Below are 26,986 nucleotides of genomic sequence, written 5' to 3'. Positions count from 1 at the left end.
GGAGAGAGAGAGACTGAGGGAGGAGAGAGAGAATGAGGTTTTGTAAAATCTGAATTTTTTAAATTACCGTTTTGCCCCTCATAGTATTTTAACCGTAGTTTCGTCGTTAAAGCTTCGATTCTAGTTCACTTCGTGTCTACGAACTCGTTTCGTCGTGCTCTACGCAACGGTATGTGTGGAATTGTCAAATTCCTTCTCGGTCAAAAAGTCAACTTTTCTTTAATAAATTATTCTAAGGGCAAAATTGTCTTTTCCTCTTAATAAATTAATAATTGAATATTAATTTAGGTTTGGGTTATTACATGAAACATGTCTACCAACCCAATATTATTATTGTACGTATATGTTTATTGATATTTATATAGTAAAGCATAAATCTTCCATCAATCACATATTTAAAATAAGATGAATTAATGTTACATGTGGTATTACGATTACTCTTAAAAATTTCTCATATTATAATTTATAGTGATGATCACGAAATTCTTAAGTAGGAAGGAGTATATTTAGTGTTGAATCTGATTGCTAAAGTTTCGGAGCAAGGAAGTCAAAGTGTCCTTCATTTTGTATCCAGCTTCATATCTATAAGAGAGATGATGCACAAGTTGGTCTGTAAAGATAGTCTCCCTGGCCATCAAGGTAAAACTACATGGATTATTTGTGACTTTTGCATAAGGTTGCAATCTATGAGATGCAGAAAAGAAAAGAAACCAAGTTAACTGGCTTTCTGCAAAACTTATGATCTAAGATACTCTGCAGAAATGTTTGGAGATGTCCCAAATCAAATTCTTACAAACAAGACAAGTTACAAATCATTTACCAAAGAAAATTCCCACTACATAATTCCTTACAAAAAATACATATTTATTGATATATATATATATATATATATTCAAAATACCAAAAATTGTCCTTGATTAAAGAATTTATTAAGTATTGAAACTTTCAATAAATAAGGATAATATAGTAAATTAATTTTTTCCAAATTCAAAATCAAAATAAGAACATCGGTCTTAATTCATGGGACACAACTTCTTCTTTTTTAAATTTTAAAGGAAAAAAAAAAAACTAATTGACACACACAGCTACTATAAATCGAGCATGAAAAATAAAAGGTGTCATTTAACCAAATTTCACATCGTCACTTAGAGACTTGACTTTATGGACTTGGGCTCTTTATTTCCACCAAAAGCACATTTTCAAAAAATCACTTTAGATTGCCACTGCAGAGGGTAATGCCAAGGTTCCTAAAAGGATTTTTGTGTTTACATGCAGAGATTTTGAGAAGGCCTTTAAGAACAATTGGGTGCCGAATTTTAAGGAGGCTTAGGATAATTACAGAAAGAGAGGGTATTTTAATGTGCCAAAGTTGATGTTTTGGAATCTTAATAACCCATATTTTTCAAAGTGACTTATCTTTTTGAAGTGGGATGTTGCTGGTATGCCAAAAAGAACAGCATGTATTCATTTTTGGCACATCCTTTCAAATTGAGATCAGATTCTTTCCTATTTAAATGATTTTATATCCTTGTAACGTGTTTGACACATTCATATACAGAAGACCACAACATATCATACATCTGTTACTGCTAGAAATTAAGTTGGCCACTAATTTTCAAGATACAAGTGGCCAAAAATTTACTTGATACTTGAGATTAATGGACAAGAAGACTTGTGGAAATTTCGGGCTTATGGGCCAAGCTTAGGGTCTGTGGCATAACTTTTGTGAATAGAACTTTAATGGTCGGGTGGGCCCTACGTTAATGCATTCACACTTAGGGCTCGTCAATGGGTTGGGCTAGGCTAGCCCGGCCCAAATTTAATGGGCTTGGGCTGGGCCGGGCCTAATTTTTTTAGAAAATTCAATCCATGGGCTGGGCTTGAGAAAGCCCATTGGGCCAGGCCTAAATGAGCCTACTTCATTAAAAAAAAAAATCATAAACTTAATCATAAGGGCATTTTAGTCTAAATTTGAGATTAAACTCACTTAATTCCAATATTTTCACATCAAACCAAATTCATAAAACACCCAATAAAGTCACACAAGTTAATAAGATTTTTCACAAAAATAATAAAACCAAGTATTATTTTTGAGGTTATTACATAATTAGACCGTAATACGTTTGAAAAAATAGTAAGTATCAAAAAAATATTTTTTGTAAAGGATGTTATGAATAAATATGCAAATATTTGGTGATATGTTCAAGAAAAGCATGATTATATTTGGTGGTACGATTATGTTTCGTCATATGATTATATTTGGTGATGTGATATGTTGTTCATCTTATTTTTATATATATATATATAATTGTTGAATTAATAATTGACACAAATTAATGTACTAATCATCCAATTATAAACTAGGAATGAGTAAGAAAAGTAAATGAAATGAAACAAATTATGTGATTTAAGTGATATAATCCTAAATCTAAACTCTTATTTATACATAATTATATATGTATGTGGGTCTAGAGGGCCGGGTTTTTGTGGGCGGACTGGGTCGGGCTTTCTTTGGCTTAATCGGGCCGAGCTGGGCTTCAGACACCCAAGCCCAAGCCTAGCCCAGCCCAAGACAGGCTGGGCCATCTCAAAGTCTATAACGGGCCGGGCTGGGTTTTTTTTCAATGGGTCGGACAGGCTCCCATCAGCCCATGAGCCCGCGGGCCAAATGATGAGGCATATTTACACTGTTGGTCTGGTAAGTGTTCTTTGAATTGAATTTCATTCACACTGCATGAACGAGATCGATGTATATATTTATGGCTTTTGCTTGGTTGATTAAAATAACACTGTAGCTGGAATTAATACATCAATTGGAGAAGTCCGAGTCAATTGTTCTTACAAGTAATCAAAAATAATACAAAATCATATTTATTCCTACCGAGCACTCCAAATTAACTCATAATCTTCTGTAGATATTTGTGCAAGACACAGTAACAAATCATTACTATGATTAAAAATAAAATAAAAAAAGTTCAAGTTTGACGACAAAACTATGGGATGGGAGAAAATAAAAGAGAAAATTAATTTGCTTTTAAAATACTCTACCGAGCACTCCAAATTAACATTCATGGCAAACAATTGTTTCAAGTTCTTACAAATCATGGCGAAAGCCCCGGATAAGAGAAGAGAGAGACGACTCGAGACCCAAGACTCAAGACTCGAGACCCAAGACTCAAGACTAAGACTCAAGACTCAGGACTCAAGAGTTTCTGAATTGAATTTTATACTAAATGGATGAGAACTTAATAATGCACTCTTATCTGAGCATATTGCTGAAAATCACCATCTTTCTGGGTATTCTCTTCTTCTTTGTCTCTTTATCTTTTTATATCAATTTTAAATTCAATAGAGACTTGCTTCACTAGAATCTCCTTGAGTTGATCAACTTTGTAGTTATTTTAAATTCAATAAAAGTCATTGTGAGAAAGTGTTCATGGGATTTCTATATTTTGTTGATCACTCATTAACTGAGAGACCATTTTGCATTTTTTGTGTTACCTTGTTCTTTTTCTGTTTAATTGATTAGAATGTAACTGAGTATCTCCTTTGTCTATGCTTTTTTAGCTGTGGAAGTATTGGGTGTGGTAACTGACCAATGGGCTCCTGCAAGTCCCCTTATGTTGTTCTTCTTCTATATGTCTTGGTTTTCTTTGTGTATCAATCTTTTGCTTTTGGAGTTGATACGAACCAGACAGCAAAGCTGCTGGTAGATGCTTCTGAAGCATCAGGACGGCCAATATCTGAAACAATGTTTGGAATTTTCTTTGAGGTTAGTGTGTTGGCTTGGAATAGTGAATTTTTGTTCAGTTCCAACTGCTTTTTGTTACTTCTACAATCTATAGCTTGTTAGCTATTACTGTAATTCTTACAATTTTTAAAATCTCTTTTCATTTGTTTTCTTATTTTATTTTATTTTATGTGCGGATATATCCTGATTTATGCCGCAATTATAAACCTTCTGTTGCTTAAACATGTCTGTCTCATTATATTACTAACATTGTGGTTTCATTTAAGATGCTATTAATTTTGAGGTATATGCATTCTCTCAAATGCTTGTTCACTGCAGGAGTTTAACAATGCTGGTGCTGGCGGGCTATGGGCTGAGCTTGTAAGCAACAGAGGTACTTCCCTTATTCTCTCAATTCCAGCTAATACAAAAAGTGAAAATAACATATAGGAAAATATTCTCTTGCCAGATTGTTTGGCAACATAAGATGCTTATTATGTTGCTAGATGCTAGACCATTTCAGAATAATTTGTGCTTGAATGTGTGGTCCAGATTCGCATTCTGACAAGAAAGCTCAAAATTCATGTGTGTGAGAACCATTGAAGTAACTGTTTGAATGCCTTACTGTTGTCATTACATTTTCAGAGTTTCTTTTCAAATCTGATATATGTAGTACGAGTCAAGCTGGCAGACACGATTTTTTCTGTTCTTATATTTTGGAAGTGGAGGGTTATGGTGTCTTCCTGAAACATTTTACTGTTGGATTAACTCTTCATTGAGATGTTTAGGATTATCCAATGAATGTTTTTATTTATGCGAAGTTGTTGTATTTGAGTTAATGTGCCACCTGCTTGTGCAAGTGTGGTTGAGTACAAAATAGAGAAATATTCTACTTTTTTGTGACACACTGATTTCCATCGTTATCTACCAGATCCCACTTTTTTTAATATGGACTACCAGATCCCTCTTTTTTTATTTTTTCCTTTGATTTCTTTTCTGTCTTGTCAGTTTTAAGTTCAACAACAGGTTGAATGACTTCAGATTATCAGTACTTGGTTAAAAAGTTCTCTTCGGAATCATGTGAAATGTGGAATTCACTGTATTGCTAAATATAAAATGTTATAGTTAGCTTTTGGCTCGTAATTTTGACTGAATGTTTAGAGCTGAGGCTTCTTAATAACGTTTTCCCACAGGTTTTGAAGCTGGGGGCCCAAACGTTCCTTCCAACATTGATCCTTGGTCAATAATTGGGAATGAGTCATCTTTGATAGTGTCAACAGACCGTTCTTCGTGCTTTGACCGCAACAAGGTTGCACTCCGAATGGAGGTGCTATGTGATAGCCAAGGTGCCAATAGCTGCCCTGATGATGGTGTAGGAATTTATAACCCCGGGTTCTGGGGCATGGTATGAACCCTTCAACTATCATCTAATTGGTTCATTCTAAATGCTTATGTTCCAAATTCACAGTTTGCAACATAAGTATTTGTCTGACAAGGGAACATTGCTCTCTCTCTCTCTCTCTCTCTCTCTCTCTATATATATATATATATATGTGTGTGTGTGTGTGTGTGTGTGTGTGTGCATGTATACGCACACAGCACGAGAACAAAAACAACAAAACTTCACACACACACACATGTAAATATTTACTACATTTTTCTTTCTGGCTCTTTGCTACTGGTTTCTTACCTGTGTTTTGTCCAGAATATTGAAAAAGGGAAGACCTACAGTGTTGTTCTTTATGTCCGCTCATCTGGATCAATCAATGTGTCCGTATCATTGACAGGCTCAGATGGGTTGCAGAAACTTGCTGCTGCGAACATTATGTGAGCATCCTCTGTTCTGCTGATATTTTGTAATCAGCAGTTCCTTACTGACAGTTTTATCTCCATTTAAGAGTCTGACAGTACATTTCATTGCCTTTGCAGAGCTTCTGGTTCAGAAGTTTCAAACTGGAAAAAATTCAAAGTTATGTTGGAAGCCCAAGGAACAAATCCTAATTCAAGACTGCAATTGACAACAACCAGAAAAGGGTTTATATGGTTTGATCAAGTGTCAGTCATGCCCCTGGATACATATAAGGTACCTTTTTTCTCCACAAATTCACTCATTCTCGTGACGCGAGATTATGTCATCAATATTTGGATGTGTTTAATCGTCTCACCCGTGTTTCACAAGATTGTTATAAGTATCATGTTCTGTTTTAAAATTCTAGATTTTATAGTCTTTTGAAAGACATTAATATGAAAGCTGATTAATGCGAAGTTCATACTAGGGGGTGGAGTATTACCATGAAGGATGCATTATGCTTTTAGACCACCTATCTGTTATATAAGGGTCTAGAACATCTTTCCCTCAGATATAGTTTTTCTTGGTTTCATATCATCTCCATAATGTACTTTTCCTTGGACTTCATTTATAAACCAGTTTTTTTCCCTGTTTTGTGTAGGCATGTAACTTAGGGAGAATTGTACATAATATGTCATATTTATTGACTTCAGTGTGGTATCATCATAATTTGTTCAAAAATTATTCTTCCTTTTCTCGCAATAATTGAATTTGGAGCTGTTGAAATCAATCATTGAAACTTTTTCATTGATGAAAATTTCTCAAAATGAAGAATGCATGGTTTGATATATTAGACGGAAAACATAATAACAAACTTGTATTGTCCCTGGGATCTGACATCCACACTTTCAGCTGTATTATTTTAGCTTCTGTTGTTATATTTTGTTTAAATGTGACTTACTGAATGCAAACTGGACTCTGTTTATTCTTCAGATGTGAATTATGGACCTAACCATTGGAAAATATATGACATTGCAGCAAGCGCTGTAGAAAATATAATTTCTTCAGGATCACAAATAAATCTACATTGAATCTGTCATCATTTCTACTTCACAATTCTGTTGCTGCCATTAATATTGATGGAAAGTTTCTCCATGTTTGGATCGATAGTCCTTAGGGATGTTTTCTTTATCCGGGGTATTTTCTAATTGGAAAGCTGTAGAAGTCTAGTTGCTATGACTTGATCTTGGAGCTGTTGTTTTCCTACCGGATTTATTAGGTTGGGATGATGTAACTTGTAAGCTTTCAACGTGTAACTTTTAAGGAGCTGTGTGAAATGCTTTGCTACATGCATACCTTATGTGTCTTTTTACTCTTTATGAAACTATTATTTTGGATCAGGGACATGGATTTCGGAAGGACCTTGTTCAACTGTTGGAAGATTTAAAACCTCAATTTATGAGATTTCCAGGTAAATTTGGATTTACTTGTCTTAATACGAGACAGTTACTAAACTTGAGCTTTTCATATATAACTCTCGGCTAAAATTATCTCACATGCTTTTACTATATTATCTCATTATGGTTTGTTGTTGTTTATAATTGCCTGCTGTCCACTATATCTACCAATGTTCTATAGTATTTACTAATTTTCTCGAGCCTCCGAGAGAAAAGCAGGCTTCACAGAAACTTTGTAAGCCAAATGATTGAAATCTTAATGGGAAAAAAAAATCGTGTTTCTTTACAAAGATGCAGATCTTTATTAAACAAGCTTAAATAAAAGTAACCTTGTCCTTCTTTGGCTGCTATCAGTTTTACCTGCAGATATGAACTACATCCACTGTTTTCTCTGAAATTCTTTTCATTTTTATCTTTTGGACATTATATACTATTGAATTTTTTTAGTGGGTAACCTTGCTGGCTTGATCGCCTGATCACTTGACAAAAAAAAACTTGGGACTCTTTTTAAATGCCAAACCATGCTAAACATGCTTGATTTTGTGATAAGAGATGATACATGTTTTAATATGGTCAATACAGCGGAGCTATTATATTGTTTCCTCATAATTCAAAAAAATTCGTATTTTTTTTTATTGTGTTGCATTAGGTGGCTGTTTCGTCGAAGGTGCATGGCTACGAAATGCATTTCGTTGGAAAGAAACAATTGGACCCTGGGAAGAGAGACCTGGACACTTTGGTGATGTTTGGATGTACTGGACTGACGATGGACTTGGTTATTTTGAGTTTCTCCAAGTTGGTATCTTTTTTAGTTCTGTCATTCAAGAATGCTTGGAGTTTCCTTTAAAATCCTGCTTCTGTCGGTACCAGTTTTTGAAAATTTTATTTATGCAGCTAGCAGAGGACCTTGGTACATTGCCAATATGGGTATTTAATAACGGTACTTCACATTTTCTTAGCGCTTCCTTTATCTTTTCAATGATCACGTTCACCTTTGCCAATACTGACTATATGAATTTCATAGGAATCAGTCACAATGATCAAGTTGATACTGCCAGTGTCTTACCATTTGTACAGGTATGTCTGCATTGCTGACCATTTCTCATTAGCTAATCAGTAACTGATACCAAATGGATGTAACAAACCATTAATTATTTTCTAATCGGGATTATATCTCTGCAACTAAAGCAAATGTATGCAGGTGACATTTAGGCTTTTCAAAATATGCTTCATCCTTATAAATCTGTGGCTTTATGTGCTTTGGTGTATGAAACATCTTTGCAAATATGGTTTTAGGAGATCAAATTTAGATTTTGCCTTCTTTTTCCGGTGAAGTGGTTTCATTGTCTCCAAGCCTAGCTTCATTTGAGTTCCCACTAAAGGATGTTCATACAAGTGGGGTTGCTGTGGTGAGGGTAGGGCCGAACTGCTGGTGACATCAGGTGTTGTCACTCATTGAAAAACACTAAAACATAGTGACAAAAAGCAGTAAAAGCTTTTACATTATGTGAAATATGTGTTAATGTGGTGTATTGGCTGCTACTAGGAAAACTTTGCATTGAACTCTCAATGTGATATGAGAACTTGTATCGACTCATTAACATTATAAGTATCAATGCTATATGTCTATCTAATGCAATTTGAACATAAATGAGAAGAACTGTGGATAAGATGAAGTTTTGATGTCCTATATATGATAAATTTTGCTACTTAATTCTAAATCGTGTTGGTAAACCTGTTATGTGTTAGTAAATCTCAAAGTTATGGTTTAACTTTCACGTTTTCTTGTTTACAGGAAGCTCTTGATGGTCTTGAGTTTGCTAGGGGCAACCCTAATTCTACCTGGGGTTCTCTCCGTGCTGCAATGGGACACCCAGAACCCTTTGACTTGAGATATGTTGGTATTGGGAATGAGGATTGCGGAAAAAAGAACTACCTAGGTTTGTATATTTTCTAGTTCATGCTTTTTATTTGCTCTTTAGTTGGTTAGATGGAACGGATTGAGTTTTACACATATGGGACGTTGGATGACTTTCTGCATTCAAAGTCATGCATAACTTAATCTGTTTATATGAATGTCCTTACAATTTAGTGCAGTTTTCACTCTTTTGTTGAACAATTGCAACTTTGCAATATGCTTCAGGAAATAACTCTAATTAAGATCTGAATTTTTTTCCACAATAACTTCAGTTCTTCTGCCACAATCCTTTCTCTGAAAAGGCAAACTTGCAATTCCTTATTTTTTGTGAATCAAATGATGACCTGTGTCTACTTCATTGTCTTTTATTCCTTGAATTTTTGTACTTGACCTACAACGGTTTCTCATTATTGAAAAGTCTTGTTTTCCATACAATAATGGCATCATATTGTAGAAGTAATTAAACGGAAGTGCTAAAAGAAGTAGATTCTTGAAAACCCTTCTTTTCCAACCTGTGACATTTTTCCGCTTCACTTCCCAAATTCTCGAAAAAGTAGAATTCTAAAGGACAATTTCCACATAGTATCTACTTGTAAATTTGGGAGATGAGCCTTATTGATTTTCTCAGCAATCAGTCAACTGAATTGCTGAGCGAATCATCTGGCCAGCCTAACTCATGTTAAAGTTGCACATCCAACACATAAGCAATTGGCAGAGGATGCAGGGACCTTGAATTTTAGATTTTGTGATTCAATGTAATATATATATATATAATAGAGGATTTTATATTCTCAAAGACGCTTATGCTTTTCCTCTTTTTCTTGACCAGGAAATTACCTTAAGTTCTATAGTGCTATAAAACGTGCCTATCCAGACATCAAAATAATTTCAAACTGTGACGGATCTTCTCAAAAGTTGGATCATCCAGCTGATTTGTTCGATTTTCATGTAAATTTCATAACACCACAACTTGTTACACTTGCTAATGAATTTTTTTTTACCATTCAATGCGTCGGATAATTGATTTGGCAACATTGAATGACATGTTTTCATGTAAAGTTCTATACAGATGATGCCAAAATCATGTCGTCTATGGCTCATCAGTTTGATCATACATCACGTAGTGGTCCCAAGGTAGGGTGATGTGCCTTCTTATGATTTAATCTGCTCTGAATGGCTTCTATTAATTTTCTTAACATTCAATATGATTCAGGCTTTTGTGAGTGAGTATGCCGTCACAACAGGAAGTCTTCTAGCAGCACTAGGTGAAGCTGGATTTCTTATTGGGCTGGAGAAAAACAGGTTTGTTGTAGCATTTCAAGAATTTGTTTCCTGTAATATTTTCCAGAATGCTTACAATGTTTTCTTTACAGAAATTATTTTTCTTCAAAGTTCCAGCAAGAAAAATATGTATAGTTTGCTATCTTATATAGATATGTCTACACATAATTAAAGATCTAACTTCTTTATTATATATTTGCGAATACAGTATTTCTCCTTGCAAAAGAAATGCATAGCATTTCCACTTTTGTTTGCCACAAATCCATGTTGTGTGTTGCCATATTTCCTTGTGTGACTAGCTGCACATCTGTTTTCTATGGAGTTGAAGGCTTCTCATATTCCCAACCTATAGGGATAGTATTAAACTGAATAAAAAAATGATAAATGGTAATAGATCACAGATGTACATGGGGATTCTAGGGTAGTAATCTTTACACCGGCAGCTACTGAGTACTTTCATTGTTTATTCTTATCAAATGCAGTGATGTTGTTGAGATGGCAAGTTATGCACCACTCTTTTCCAATGACAGGAGGTATACTTTTCTCATCTCATTTTTTTTCTCCAATGCAATTTTTATTTATTAAGTTTTCAAGAGGGGATCATTGTTGTGTAGTTATTACTAAAACTGAAAACTTCTCTGTCATCAAGGGCGAACTTCGCTGCAATCGTCTTTAACTCCTCACATCTCTATGGGACTCCTAGCTACTGGGTGCAATGTCTTTTTAACGAATCAAGTGGAGCAACTATTTTCAATGCAACACTCAAAACAAATTCGTCTACTGATCAAGTGGAGCAACTTCTTGCATCTGCAATTTCTTGGAAAAATTCAGAAAATGAGAATAGTTACCTAAGAATCAAGGTTTTTGTTTGTGCTAGTACATTATCTCAGTCAGTTTTCTTTCTTAACTATGACTTCATTCCAAATTCATGCAGCTTCGTTCAACAGTTTCTACCAATACGGTGCATGTCATATTCTGTGACATCTTATTACTTTGTGATGATTATTTCTTTCTATAGATTGTGAACTTGGGAACAAACATAGTGAATCTCAAGATTGTTGTGGACGGGTTGGAGCCGAATTCCATTAATCTGTCTGAGTCAACCAAGACCGTGCTCACGTCAACCAACGTGATGGATGAGAATTCCTTAAATGAGCCAAAGAAGGTATCTGAGTCAACTTGTATCCTTTAACATTTTCATATTGTTGAAGACATGCCCCTACATTGCTTTTGTATATACTTGGAGATGCTGTGTGTCTATACTAGTTTATCTTGACTTATTCAATCATGAACTGTTGAAATATAAAAGCATCTAAGCATAGTTTAGAGTGTCAATGCAACCCTAATCTGTCAACTTATGTAGAATTCATGTATTGACCTCTCTAGTTGTGGAAAGAACCTCAAAAGTGAGGATGAGTATGAGGATATGAAGGAAAAAAAAAAAAGTAAATTAGTACAAAAACAATTAGAGAGCCCCAACTGGAGAAAGAAAACCTGCAAGCTAGCCACTTGTCATCTTCTAAATGGTTCTTAGTGTGCAAAATTGCTTTACCATTTTTCTATTTAAAGTAATAATGGACTTATATGTGAAAAGTCCTAAAAAATAAATAAAATAAAATAAAGTAATTGGCCCATATCCTCCTAAAAGATTAAATTTGTGGGAACAATGATGAACCAATATTGATAGCGTTGAACATAACAATGCTTTGGACCATGTTTTCTGTCCATATCTTTATACTCTTGTTTTAAATTAAATGCAGGTGATACCGAACCGGAGTCTACTTGAGAAGGCTGGGGAAGATGGTGAGGATGTGGAGGTTGTAATCTCGCCGAATTCTTTCACTTCTATTGATTTCTTAATAGAATCAAGCTAGAGCTGATTCTGTCTCTGTATCTTCTATTTAAAAGTTTGAAATTGAATAAGGGCTCATTTTAAATTGGTTTTAAATGTTGCTTTTGGTAAGGAAACACTAGCTAGTCTTAATGGGGTTCCTTGCGAAAGGGCACAAATAACAGACTTTTGGGATTTTAGTCTTTGGATTCTGATTCTTTACCCCTATTGTATTACTAACTAAAGGGTTATCCTTTATTTTTGAGTTTTATTGAACTTAAACATATACAAGCACCTTGCGACAGGCTTGTAAGTTGTAACTCAAGGAACTTAGGAGCATTTACCTCTTCATCCGAGATTATAGGTTTGATTACCCACTCCTATATTACTCTTATAAAAGAAAGACTTATTTACTGTTTAATTATTCCAGCAAAATAGAAGAGTTAAATAATTATGCTAGAGGTGGGCTCCACTTTGGCCACCTCACCCATTCAGATTAGGGGCAAACCCTTGCCACATCATTAAAACTAACGGAGTAATAGAAGGAGATGATTGTAGGGGATAAAGTGAATCACCAAGCCTTGGTACTATTTATGTATACAATTGTAAAATGTAGCAAATTAGACTCGAATGATTTGTAAATATATTATGAACAGTATATTATATTAATTAACCAGACCAGAAATATCATTATGAACAGTATATTATATTAATTAACGTGAAGATTTCGGGACTACTTATGCAGCAATGTGGAAAACTAGTCTCGCATGATTTACAAAATACCATTCTGAGCTATACGCATTAACATTTTTTTAAAACCCGTTTCATATTTTATCAGCTACCTCTGCACTTGAATTGGTTTCCTATAGTCATGGACCAATAATTAAACTCATGCATTACCAAAAATTTCCTTTAAAATCAGTAAAAATATTTTTAGAATGCTAGTTCAACAATGTTTGACTTTACAAAATCTTTGTGCAAACTTGCAACTTATACGAAGTCCCACATCGAAACTTTGTGCAAACTCCCACTTCCACCTCTATAAAAATGGGCACAGGTCCCCAAAATGAGGTAATGACTTTTCACATTTACTGTTACTCTGTCAAAATTACCACATATTGCTTACTTAAACATCGGAGAGCCTTCGGTAGGCACCACACCGGTGCCCGAAGCTTGACCACTGTTCCTTCCTTATTTCCTTCTACAAGATCCCTCCGTGCCGAAGGTTCATGACCTTCTCTCCCTGCTGAAGATCCACCACTCCTTTATCTAAGTTGACCCTCCGATAAAAAGCATCAATAGTTTGGCACCGTCTATGGGAACCGACTTCTGGATCCTACCTTTCTACTAGCTCTGCTGGCTCCATCTCCCATCCGACCTTGTCGTCTCTTCTACCCCTCCCACTCCACTATGACGAGTGAAGCTCGCCTTGATACCCAACACCATACCCGTCATGGGGAGTTCTCCTAAAGGAAACTTTAGGCAGATGCACACCTCCAGGCCGAAATGGAGCACCTTCGTGCCAATGTCGCAAAGATGACGGAGAGCTATGATTTGGGTTTAATATGCCATATTCCAAAATCCCAAACAGCAAACTGCACAAAACTTCCTGCAAGAAATCTCACATATGTGGATGTAAAGAAGCTTGCTAGTTTGTGCAATTTGTTGTCCAAATTGTTCCATCAATATCATTATCAATCTATACAATTCTCATATGTGGATGGAGAAAAATACATAAGGCTACTTATATTGATGCAATTTTTTATCAAACTGTCGTTTTAAAATCTCTCATACAAACTGAGCAGCTGTGGCTTACTCAATTTGCACAGTAGATCCCAAAACTTGATCAAAGTCTTTTGCAATATGATCGAGCAGTAACACTTTATGCCCTTGATCATACTTAAACAGGTAAGATATGCAAACTGTTTGAAACTTCATATTATTGTGACTATTTATTAAAACTGAAAACTTATATGTAGATTTTATCGAAGACATGGATTAGATTAAGAAACAAAAGCCTAGAGCTCTGATACCACATATTAATCTGTACTAGACTTTCATAACTCAACACTAACCTTGATTAGACATATTGGCTGTAGAGGATCTTCTTTTCTATGCAACACTGCAATGCTATTTCTCTATGATGGGGTGAGAACTGTTTTAGTGTGTGTTGTTGCTAGAGAAGGGGCCCTAGATATATATGAATCACTCGAAAGCCTTGCCCATCAAGGAGCAATCGAGTCTTCCAGTTGCATTAGAATTAGTTGTTTCAATCCATGTAGAATTAGGAATTCTATCACCTCTTCTATTTCAATTAGTATAGCTTTTATACAGAGATAATCCGATAAGTCTGAGTATTGTTCCTGAACATGCAAACCTCGCAAGTCCTCACATGATTAGAAGACCACAATTCGTGGTTAAGACAATGAATTGTCTTACAAGTATATCTAGCCTTGTTTGGCATGTGGTATCCCCGTGATATATAAGTTTTTGTCCTTGGCTTTAGACTTAGGGGTACCCACTTTTGTGGACAAGGGACAGGCTGGCCCTGAGTTTTTGGGGCCGTAGAAAAAAATAAAACAAGGCACCTACACAAGACAATCCTACAACAGAACAAAAAAAAAACAGAAAAAAAGAACCCTAATTTTATTGGTCGGTTCTTTTTCCTCAGCTAGAAAACACTAAATAATCAAATTTGGCTTAATTGTGCATGATATAGGGCTCTTTACAATGTAACGGTTCAAGGTCTAGGCCCAAGTAAATATATACAAAGGCCCCGAAGACATAGGCCTCTTTCCGAAGAAATTGTTGAGTTCTACAACCCTAGAATTATACATATTATGTCATATTTATTGGCCTCTTTATAATCAACTATTGAGTTTTATAATTTAAATACACCTGCTTCAACAGATTGGAAATAAGAAATTTCAAAGGCAATTTCTTCGGGGCCTTTTTGCCTAAAACCTGGTAATCGACCTGGGTTGGTTTGCTTCAGATTCCGAATCTCTACATTTATACTGCACGTATCTATTTGCATTTCAACTCACCTCGGTCATTAGCATAAAATTAATTTGAAATGCAGATAAATACGTGGAGTATAAATGTACGAAATCTGAAGCAAACCAACCCAGGTCAATTACCAGGTTTTAGGCAGAAAGACTCTGAAGAAATTGCTTTTGAAATTTCTTATTTCCAATTTGTTTAAGCAGTTGTATTTAGATCGTAAAACTCAGTAGTGGATTATAAAGAGGCCAATAAATATGACACATTATGTATAATTCTAGTGTTGTAAAACTCAACAATTTCTTTGGAAAGAGGCCTATGTCTTCGGGGATTTGTATATATTTACTTGCGCTTAAACCTTGAACCCTTACTTTGTAAAGAGCCCTATATCTTGCACAATGAAGCCAAATTTGATTATATGGTGTTTTCTAGCTAAGGAAAAAGAACCGACAAATAAAATTAGGGTTTTTTTTTGTTGTAGGATTGTCTTGTATAGGCCCCTTGTTTTATTTTTGCCTACGGCCCCAAACACTCAAGGTCAACCTGTCCCTTGTCCACAAAAGTGGGTACCCCTAAGCACAACTCCAAGGACAAAAACTTATATATCATGTGGATAACACATGCCAAATGTAATACCCTGAAAAATTCAAGGTGGATTTTCATATTTCAATGAAAAATAATATTATGGTGAAGAATGATTATGGGTATTTTATCAAATGATTCTGGATTGAGATTATTAAATTAAGTGTGTTTAATTTCAAGTTGGACAAAAATGACCAAAATACCTCTATGCGTGAATAATTACCGAAATACCCTTGTAGGCAAAAACAAAAAAACAAAAATCTGAAACGTGAAGGGCATCAAACCACCATCTTTCCATTCTAAGCATGAATTTATTCTCTTTCTCCCCATTCATTGTATCATCACTCTCTTCTAAATTGATGACTCACCTAGCCTAAGACTCTTCAATCATGAATTATTCTTATCCTCCTCATTCATTGTCTCACCACTCTCTTCCTCATTCACAATATTTTCATCCTCATTCTTCTTTTGTTCCTCTTCAAAATCCAAAATTCATCATTTCCTTGGAGCGGCCAAGAACTTAAATGTGGAAAGCTCAAATGAGAAAACTTCCTTCATAAAAGTTGTTTATGTACGTGATTTCTATAACATGCTCCAATTTCAATTCAATCCAACTAGTACAGACTCTAAAAAGTTGGTATGATCACAATAAGTTTACCATTTCCTGATTTCACAGTAGTATGCTCGGTTTCAATATGTTTCTGTGATTTCTTGTACTCAAATGACTTTGGTTCCTTCATCAAAGTTGTTTGAAATGCTGTCTATTATAATATATCAAAAGTTTAGGTTGATCGGACTTCTATAGCCACCTTGGGAACGTTTAGAGTGGAACTTGTTTATAGTCTTCGACCCTAGTTCCTTCCCTCGGTTTCAGTCAAGAACTCTCATTTTGAAGCTCAAAACACTAGAGTTTCTTCATGATAGTTACTCCAAATTCTCCTCTTTATAACATATCCAAAGGTTAGCAAAACGCAACCATTACAACTCTCTGAAAATTAGTATGAACAAAACTTGTTCATTGATTATGTTGAATTTCTTGTTATAGATGTGTACTTTCTCTCAAATGGCTTGTTACTTATCATTCCACTGATCAAATTAGCCACTATCATCTTGTTTAGGCCTAATTTGGCATGCCCAGTCCAAAAGTCAAAAAGCCCAGACCCAAGTTAGATTTTTTACCTAGACCCAAAAATTGGAAGGAAGACCAGCACATGCGAATTGATCAGCCCACAATCCCAAAAATAAAAACTAGGCTTGGGATGATAAAAATCAGAAAATATTTTCCTAAAAACAAACCCACATGACTAACTGGCATTGAAAAAGTCAAAATTTTCAACTATTACGGAGGGGTTGATAGGAAATTCATGAAGACAGGTTTTTACAGAAAGACTTCTCTATTTTTACTCAGCCAAAAGAAGAAAATGTCAGAATTTATATATATACAGTCCTGATCTCTTGGACTAGAGGGGTCCAAGAGATTTGTGGTCACTCACCGTTGGATGTAAATTCAATGGTTCACTCACTCTTGCACTCCTTTTAAAAAATTTTTTTGAACCATTAGATTAATATCCAACGGTGGGTGACCACAATCTCTTGGACTTCTGTAGTCCAAGAGATCGGGACTATATATATATATATATATATATATGGAGAAGCTTTGCACCAAAACAGGTGATCTTCCCAAAAGATAAGCAAGCTACAATCTCAAGAGATAAGTGGGAAGCAAGGGAGTTGTTCAAACAAGAAAAGCAAACTGACCATCGTGTCAGATTGTGCTCTTTCTCTTTACCAAGAACAAACAGAGAACAAAGAAGAGTTGGTTCTTCTTTCAGAAAAGCAAAGAAAAGACCCTCATGAAAACTAACTAGTGATGGTCTACTTGCCAGAATAGATAACTTCCCTTTTCTTTGACATTTGAAAATAAAAGATCTTGTTTTTCTAGAAAATCTGCCGCCCATTTAAAAATTAAAAATATCCCACTCCAGCACTTTCTATAGATATGAGAGGAGATGAACAGATCAAAAGACAGCCAAAAATCAATCCAAAACAAAAACTCAGAATGATTACTTGATCTCAAAAAGCCTTCAAACAAACTGAAGCAACCAAAAGCTCATTGAGCCACAAGAAAGAAGCTAGCTACGAATCAAAACCTCCAGTTTCATTTCAGACTTAGAGAAATAAGTCATTCAAAACGAGATTTCTTTCGTTACAAATTTGGTTCAGCAAAAGCCAAATCAAACAGAGTTCGGGATTTTACAAATATGAAAACTTCAACAAATTTATGGAGAGCCCTGATCAAGCAGAACAGGTACCACCGTGCAGTTCCAGCTCAGTAATCCTCAAGTTCAGCCACTTCTATCCCTTTCAGACTGAAGAGACCGCAATTCTACCAGTTCAAAAAGCATTCCAGGGCTTGAAATAGATAAAGCCCTGCCAAACTCGAACATTGGTATCGATTTACAGCTGAAGCTTAGTAGTTGAAGTTGTTGACAGTCCAGTCCAGCACAGGCATACCCAGTCCAGCCCGGATTAGAAGCATATATCCAGGCAGACATGGAAGTCCAACCTTCTTTTTGTCTTTCTAGAGTTGGGTTTTCCCTTTTGAGTTTTGTAAAAGGCAGTTCTGCCTAAAAACAGTTTGTTTTCTTATCATTTATTCTGGCCAGAACTACCAGTTTTATATTGTGAAAAATTGTGCAGTCCTCACCAGTCTGAGGAAAGAAAAGAACTTACTTTGGAGATATTCCTCACCCAAATTCACAATCGCTTGTTTAGAAGTCAATAACTTGGGGCGCAAGTTATCTATTTTTAAGAAGTCTGCTAGGATTTTCATTGCTAGCAGTGACACGCTCGCACACTAAAAAAAGTTGACTTGTTGACCAGTCAATGGTTCTCAAGGCAATGAGGAACTTTACCCTACCATCACAGGATGAACACATCTCAAAGAAATGATTTTTTGAAGGTATGAAGCTCATCTTCATATTGTCTCTTTGAGTACTAGTTGTAAATCAAGTGTTGGTTAGAATGCCTCAATGACATATATCTCTTTCAAAGTGTGTTTCTAGGAAGTTCTAGATTATTTCGATCAAAATTGATATATCTCTTTTGTGCCAATTTCATTCTGGGATTTTGTTACATCAAAATTGATATCTCAAGGGTTATTTCAAAGTTGGTTTTGTGCCATTTGAATTTAAATTGATTTATTTTTTTTGTGAAATTTCAAACTAGAGACTATGCTATTGGAATTGTTCTGATTCTACCACATGCCCTGTTTTGAATACGAGTTTGAAAACTTCATGAACTTGGATTTTCATGAAATTTTAATATGTTTTACTTTCACGTATCTTCTTCAAATTTGGAAAGTTTTATCTCGTTTGGTTGTAAATTGAAATTTTGGTGATTTTTCAAAACAAGTGTGCAAACCTGAAAAAAAAGAACATTCTACAGCTAGTCTGTTTTGGTTTTTTGACATGCTTCCTTAACCCTAATTTCCATCAAATTTTGATATTTTTAATTTTTTCTATGTCTTGCCCTGATGTGAAAATTTTTACATTATTTTTATTTAAATTCAATATTTAGTGAATTTTCAAAGTTAAGCAAAACTGAAGTTTTTGTTTAAATTGATGTTTTAAATTTTCTGTATAAGTCTAGAGTCGAACCACTTGATTTTAAATATCCCAAAGAGTAGAACTATTATAGGAGGGGAATAGACACTACTACAAAAAAGCAAAAAGATGACGGTAAATCACCGTCGTGTATTCGGTTTTTCAATGGTCGTGGAATCCACCGTCATCTTTTCCCTCATAAACCACGACGCTAAATCACCGTCGTTGTTACAATATACAACGTCATCAACAAATACAAAACGACGTCTTTGAACTGCAAAAGATCTAAAAAAGCAGTCGAGGATGAGAATAGACGACCAACTCTCTAAAAAAACCGTCGTTAAAAAGGAAAAATATGACACATATTAACAGAACAAGGCCGCAAGATAGACATACAACGACGAAAATTAAAATAAAACGCCGTTAAATATCATTTTCACGACAATAAAAAATATGACGTCTTTAAATACATTAGAAGACGACGTTATTTATACCTACTACGTCGCCTATATAAAAAGAGCCGTCGTAAAATAAATTTTCCACTTCGATTTTTCTATAAAAGATGACGTGGAAATAGTTGTCAGTGTCATTATTTACGACGTATGTATTTATAGAGTAGATGTTGAACAACGAAACAACGTCGGTTACAAATATATGAGAGTCGTATTACAAAATTTATACGTCCTATTTTCAGAAACAAACAACGACGATAAATATTAGACGTTGTTAAATACAACAACGTCGAAAACAAATAAAAACAGACGTGTTTAGTCTGCTAAAGTTCTAAAAAATAGTGAGGATGAGAATAGACGACCAACTCAAACAAATCACCGTCGTTAAAAAGGAAAAATATGACACATATTAAAAGAACAAGGCCGCAAGATAGACATACAACGACGACAACTAAAACACTACGCCGTTAAATATAATTTTCACGACAAGAAAAAATATGACGTCTTTAAATACATGAGAAGACGACGTTATTGAAATCTACTGCGTCTCTTATTTACAAACAACCGTCGTGAAATAAATTTTCCACTTCGATTTTTTTAAAAAAGATGACGTGGAAATAGTTGTCAGTGTCATTATTTACGACGTATGTATTTATATAGTTGACGTTGAATGCGAAACAACGTCGGTGGCATTTATATTGTCGACGTTGTATTTATATGTATTCATTACTCACGACGTACTTATTAATATAGACGACGTTGAACTTCTAAACAACGTCGGTTCCAAATAAATGAGAGCCGTATTACAGAACATATAGACGGCGTTGATTATGATGAGAGCCGTATTACAAATAACGTCGTTTAATTGATATTAGACGGCGGTTATAATGAATTACCGTCGGAATTCATTTCGTTCCTCTTCGTTTATAAAAGAACTTGCGACGTGGAAAATGTATGATGACGTCGTATTTTTTAACGTTCAGATTATATATCTCGTTTTTTAGACGTCGGTATTATGGGATTGGAGTCGTGTTATTTTGAATTACAGGGCGGTTCTTAATCCTTCCCCGACGTGATATCCTGAATAATTGCTTCACAATATCATCGTGGTTCTTCATTGTTACGTTGCTTTAAGACGTCGGTAAATATGCTGAATAACTGGTTCACAATAACGTCGTGTTTTATTTGAACGTAGAAAGTGAAGAAATCACATTACAATATATTACAAAATTAATGTCATACACTGCCAATTACATAAGCATCATTCAATCCATATATCTTCACACCCATCTCGAATATTTTGACCGCCTAACTCACCCACCAGTTCATCAAATGTGTCAACATTTGGCATCCCTCTAGTAAATGGCTCACACTCAATTATCACATCACCTAAGACTTTATCACCAATAACATCATTATATTCTCTATTAGGCATTGATAACACTACCGACCAACCACGATGCATCGGGTCGTCAACAAAAAATATTTGTTTGACTTGAGAAGCCAAAACAAATTGGTCATTCCTATGTCCAATTTTACTCAAATCTACAAGGGTAAATCCAAGTTCGTCGACTACAAGACCAGAACTATCTATCCAATCACACCTAAAGACTGGGATTGTAAACTTTTGGTAGTCAAGGTCCCAAATTTCTTGAATGACACCATATAAACCCATATTTGAGAGAATTGAGTTTTTATCCTTGGCACTAGCAACTTACATGGTATGTGCAAGTAAATAAACTCCACTATTTTGAGTTGTCCGCACATCATCTTGTGCCTTGATATTGAATTTAATACCTTTAATAAGATAGCTCCTATATAATGGCACTGCCATGTTTGGACCAGCTGCTAGCCACCTTAAATTTTCTGATACGCCATGATTGTCTTCCTCAAGTTCACTTTGAACCTGCAAATTAATCATATATCTTAATTCAATCTAACATAGAAATAAGAAGAAAATTAAAAGAGAAATATGTTATTCAACAACATATACCTTGAAGCGTAGCCATTGAATGAAAGTGCTATTGTGCTTAATACTAGGAGATAGCTTGTAAAACTTATCTCCTAGTATTAAGCATTCCTGTGAAGTCATCCTTCAAGTTTCGAATGGGAGAACTTGGTCTGTTGGTTTGAGCAAAGGAAGGCCCAGATTCAGGCTTGGTTGGATGGACATTGTGCGTGACAATCATTTGGAAGTTGGTGATCTGTGTCTTTTTGTGTTGATTTCCAGCAAAAGTACACCTTTATTTGATCTTGTCATTTTCCGCTCTGGAGAAGGTGCAAAGTGCACCAATGATGGGGAGCAAATAGTACCTACGAAGGAAGAAACTGATAATGAAGATGGGGATTCGAGTGATGATTCTAGTAACGATTCGAGTGATGATTCTGTTGAAATCATGGACAAGTTTCCACCCCCAAGAAAAAACAAGGGTGGTGAAAAGATATTGAAAATCTGGTGAAATGTCCTTATCAATTGATCTTTAAGTCAGTTAACCAATTGGACAAATCAGATTCCTTCCTGTAATTGCAAGATGTATCAGTCCTTTTGTGGTTTTTTTAGTTTCTCCTTTTTTTCCGTACAGAATGTGCTCGTGAGATTATCAACCCTATCAAACTAACAAGATCCCTTTGTATTCTGAAGCCAATTCACACTTTGTATCATGCCCTCATTTAATGATAGATGATTTTGTGTCCCCAAGGCAGATGAATTTCTTGATCTGCTGGCAAACTCATACGGATTGGAACCAAAATCACCAAAATCATTATCATCCATATCAATTTCTTCAGACACAAAACTGTACCTACTATGGCCATCATCTTCTTCAACATTTGTACTAGCATTAGTAGTTGCTTCCCAAGGTTCTCCGTGAAATGTCCAATTCTTATAGCTTTGGTCAATTCCATTAAAGTATAAGTGATCCCTTATAATTCCAACCCCAAACAACTTCAAATTAACACATTTAACACATGGACAACGGATATGTGTTGTAGTTAGAAGATTTTCTACAGCAAAGTTCAAAAATGCTTCCACCCCAAACTCATATGCCTTCGATCTTCTATCCGAGTGCATCCATGACTTATCCATCTCCGACACTATAACCTATTATCTATAATAAAGTGAAAATACAGGCAATGACCATCACTATAGCAGATTATACAAAGATCTAATAGCAAGTAATACACAACAGAGACGACGGGTTTTGAACAAAAACAGACGTATTTGGCATATATAGACGACGGATTTTCAACAGACGTCGTCTAATATAAGTAATACAAACGACGGTTTATGAAAATACCGTCGTGTATAAGTAATACAGCGACGGTTTTTTCATAAACCGTCGTGTAATCGTCGTCGTATGCCTAAAAAGACGTCGTGTCTCAGTTTATTTTCAAGAACCCAAAACCCATTTAGAACACAACATATATATGAAACCAAGCAAGAAACCAACATATACATGAAACCAAGCATGAAAACAATAAATCCATTCCCAATTCAACATAACATAGGGTGATTAAAAGATCCGACAAAATTAAATCCATTCCCAATTCAACATAACAGATAATGTAATCCATGAACCCATTAAACAGAAAATCCATGAACCCATTAAACAGAAAATCCATGAACCCATACCTATAAGCACATTATTAACAGATCGCAAAGCATATACCTAAAACCCTTTAACAAAACAACCTAATATCATTCAATGAATTTACAAGGGGAAGATAGGGTTTGTACTTACAGGTTGGACGAGCTCACAGATTCGACGGAGCCTGGAGAGTGCAACTTTTAATTAGAGCAGAAGTGAGAGAGCGAATGTTATGTTGCGCGAAATCTGAAAATTTTAGTGTTCAGGGTTAGAAGTATAAGAATAAGAGCCAAATATAAAAAAATTTAGGGCGCGAGAAAATTTTTAGAGCGCTCGCTCTTTAAAACGTCGAAAGAAAAATCATGGCGAAAGTTCTACAAGAACCGACGTAAATGTAATATTCCACGACGGAAACACTGAACGTAACGCCATTTATTTTGACGCTTCATTTTTCGGATTAATTTTAAATTTATTTTGAATATTTTGATATAAAGACGACTGAAAAACCACGTCGGGGTTAAGAAATTGAAAACGTTATAAATTATAATAGACGACTTACATATTAAAATGACGTCATTTAAAGTGGAAACCATGTCGGATATTTTACTGCACGACGTAACATATGTATTCCACGACTCAACCACCGTCGTTAACAATTAATACCCTAAACCCTTAAAACTAAATTATATAATTTTAAAAATTAAGTTTATAAAAGGGTTTATGGTTTTACAGCCTAATATATACCCTAGACTACCCAAAAATTATACTTTAAAAATAAACCCCAATAAATAACAACCCTAATCTCTAAACCCTAGACTCTAAACCCTAAACCATAAAACTAGAAGTGATTTTATGACTCATCAAAATAATTTTGTTTTGGATGGTCATTTGAAATTTTTGTTATTCAAAATGAATTTTTTTCAAGGTTTAGGGGGAAGAAAATATATCAATGACTTCATAGGAGTTGACTTTGCATTTTTCTGATTTATTTTAAATTTATTTTGAATATTTTGATATAAAAATAATAAAATATTCTTATCACAACAACAAACCACGTCGGTGTTAATAAATTGTAGACGTTGTAAATTGTAATAGACGACTAAGTTGTTAAAATGACGTCGTTTAAATGAGAAACCATGGCGGATATTTAACTATCCGATGTAAAATATATATTCCACGACTTAACCGCTGTCGTTACAAAGTACTACCCTGAACCCTTAAGAAATTGAAGACGTTGTAAACCATAAACGACTCAATTGTTCAAAGAACGTCGTCTAAATATCCTTTTACGTCGGATTTGTTTAAAACGAAACAATAAAAAACGACGGTTTTTGACTTTATTAGGTCGTTGGAAAAGTATTACACGTCGGTTAGGCAATTTGTATGTTTGTTTTTTTTTTAATTTAAGAAAACCTCAACAAATTTTTACATTATATATTATAGACAAAATTTGTACATTATACATAAATATCAAGTGTTCAATAATTCCCCTATTCCAGGTTAAGGCAAACAAACTCTGCCCATTCATTCCGGACTTCATCAATTGCTTCTTGGGGGTATGGCGCTTCCTGTTTTCCCTTGGCATACTGCATAAACAATGACTATTAGGGTTTATAAATAAAAAGAAATTCAATCACAGACGACGATATTTTTCATAACCGACGTACTATATCTATTCAACGACGGTAATTTTACATGACCGTCGTTGATAATACAAAAAACGACGTAAAATGTATGAAGGTAATTTCTTCTTACCTTCTTCTCAAACCCCAAGGAAGGATCCATGATGATGTCCCTCATGAAGCGCATCACATAATACCCGCATTCGACACTGCTGGGTTGCTTTGGTGTGCCTGACAGAGTTTTCCAAATTACTGCCTTACGGCCTGGTCTGGCTATGTGAGAATTATAAATTTTTATAGCACTGTTCACGATGTTTTTGGCCTCTTCATCGACCACACGATTTCCAGGCAGAGGATCCAGAAAATAGACGGTTTCTCTCTTTGCTCTTACAATCAGCAAGATCCAATGACGGCTGCACAAAATTAATATAAAAACGAGGGTTATTTACAAAAACGACGTATTATAATATTTCACACGATGAAATAAAGTAGCAATCGACGACATTATACATTTATCACGACGATAAATAACTACCGACGTGGTTAGTAGTTTCAAACGACTCAATAAAATAAAACACCGACGTGGTTAGTTTATACGCTGTCATTTATTGAAAATCATAAAAACAAAATCCTGTTAAGGAGACTAACCCTGGATTGTAAGGCATCAGGAAAATCTGTTCACCGTCAGTCCTCTGAAGTCGAGCTGCTAGTAGGCGTGATCTGTCAGCTATTGTGCCAGAGCTAGCACTAACTGTAGCAGGGTCGATAAAGCCAACCATGCTGCACATATTTGCTCGTTTCAAAACATCGTGTAAGTACCTAAATATATAAAATAATATAAACAAGTCAGCACAAAAAAACACACGACGATTATGTATAACAAAACGACGTATTATAAAATTTCACACGACGTACTGAAATAGACAACGACGTTATAATATATTTATCACGACGGTACATACTAACGACGTGGTTAGTTAGTTAAGACGACGCAATAAATAAACCAACGACGTATTATTTTAGAATGACAAACCTCATATATACAAAAAAACACATGACGGTTATGTATAACAAAACGACGTATTATAAAATTTCACACGACGTACTGAAATAGACAACGACGTTATAATATATTTATCACGACGGTACATACTAACGACGTGGTTAGTTAGTTAAGACGATGCAATAAATAAACCAACGACGTATTATTTTAGAATGACAAACCTCATATATACAGCAATGACAGTGGCTCCTATTTCTTCCATGCCTGCAAATTGTGTAATATCTTCAGGCAGGAGGAAGGTATCACGCTCTAGACCAAACACCTCCTTATCAATTGTAAAGTGCAGGGTCTTATCCTGAGGCACGAGTGTCATTTCCACATAACGACAAAGGGATTTTAAAGAAGATTGCGCCTCCATATTTGAATAATCAACAACTTTAATAACCTGTTTAAAGAAATAAAAAAAATGAAGTGGTAATTCAATAAAAACGACGGTTTAAGGAATAAAACGTCGTCTGAAAAGAATTTAAACGACGGTGAAGAAACCATCGTGGTGAATAATTTATTACGTCTTAAAAAAAATTCCGCCGTCTAAGTTGTAAACAAACGACGGTTTAAAGAAAAATATCGACGTCTGGAATTTTGAAAAACAAATAAAAAAGGCAAAGTTATGTGAACATACCTGGTCGTCATCTTCTTTCTCCTTTTCATCTTGTTTTTCTTCTTTCTTCTCTTCATCTATTACGTCGGGAATGACTAACTCCGTCGTCTAAAAACCACAAAGTTTTAAAAATAACGACGTTTAATGGCGTGTAAAATAAGTAAACTAAATACGACGTGGTATGGAAATACAAACGACGGTTTATTTTTAAAATCGTCGTGGTATGTATTTCAAACGACGGTTTTATTAATAATAACGACGTCTAATGGTTTTAAAAAAAAAACAGAGAATTCAAAGTTCAGATATGTTACCTTTTCTTCCTGATGTTTCCCATTTTTGGCAGTATCATCCTCAAAATGTAGGGATCTCACATCACCTCCAGAGCAGCTTGCTTTGTCAGACATTGGATTTTTGGGACTTTGGCTAATTCTGGGTTTAAGCATGCTTGGATCAAAATTGGGAATT

General features: G+C 35.0%; 1 protein-coding gene across 1 annotated transcript; it reads left to right on the top strand.

Moving 5' to 3' along the window:
- On the top strand, nt 3,068-12,427 carry LOC18769158 (alpha-L-arabinofuranosidase 1). The gene is made up of 18 exons (XM_020569473.1): nt 3,068-3,297; nt 3,568-3,772; nt 4,070-4,124; nt 4,924-5,135; nt 5,436-5,557; nt 5,660-5,813; nt 6,921-6,990; nt 7,626-7,771; nt 7,871-7,916; nt 8,001-8,053; nt 8,772-8,916; nt 9,724-9,842; nt 9,954-10,028; nt 10,108-10,196; nt 10,658-10,708; nt 10,825-11,035; nt 11,194-11,340; nt 11,936-12,427. The coding sequence occupies exons 2-18, from the start codon at nt 3,599-3,601 to the stop codon at nt 12,047-12,049; spliced, it is 1,983 nt and encodes a 660-aa protein (XP_020425062.1). The 5' UTR covers nt 3,068-3,297; nt 3,568-3,598; the 3' UTR covers nt 12,050-12,427.

The sequence above is a fragment of the Prunus persica genome, chromosome G7, assembly GCF_000346465.2.
Source record: "Prunus persica cultivar Lovell chromosome G7, Prunus_persica_NCBIv2, whole genome shotgun sequence".
NCBI lineage: Eukaryota > Viridiplantae > Streptophyta > Magnoliopsida > Rosales > Rosaceae > Prunus > Prunus persica.
The sequence above is the reverse complement of the archived record's forward strand: the minus strand, read 5'-3'. Positions and strand labels throughout refer to the sequence as shown.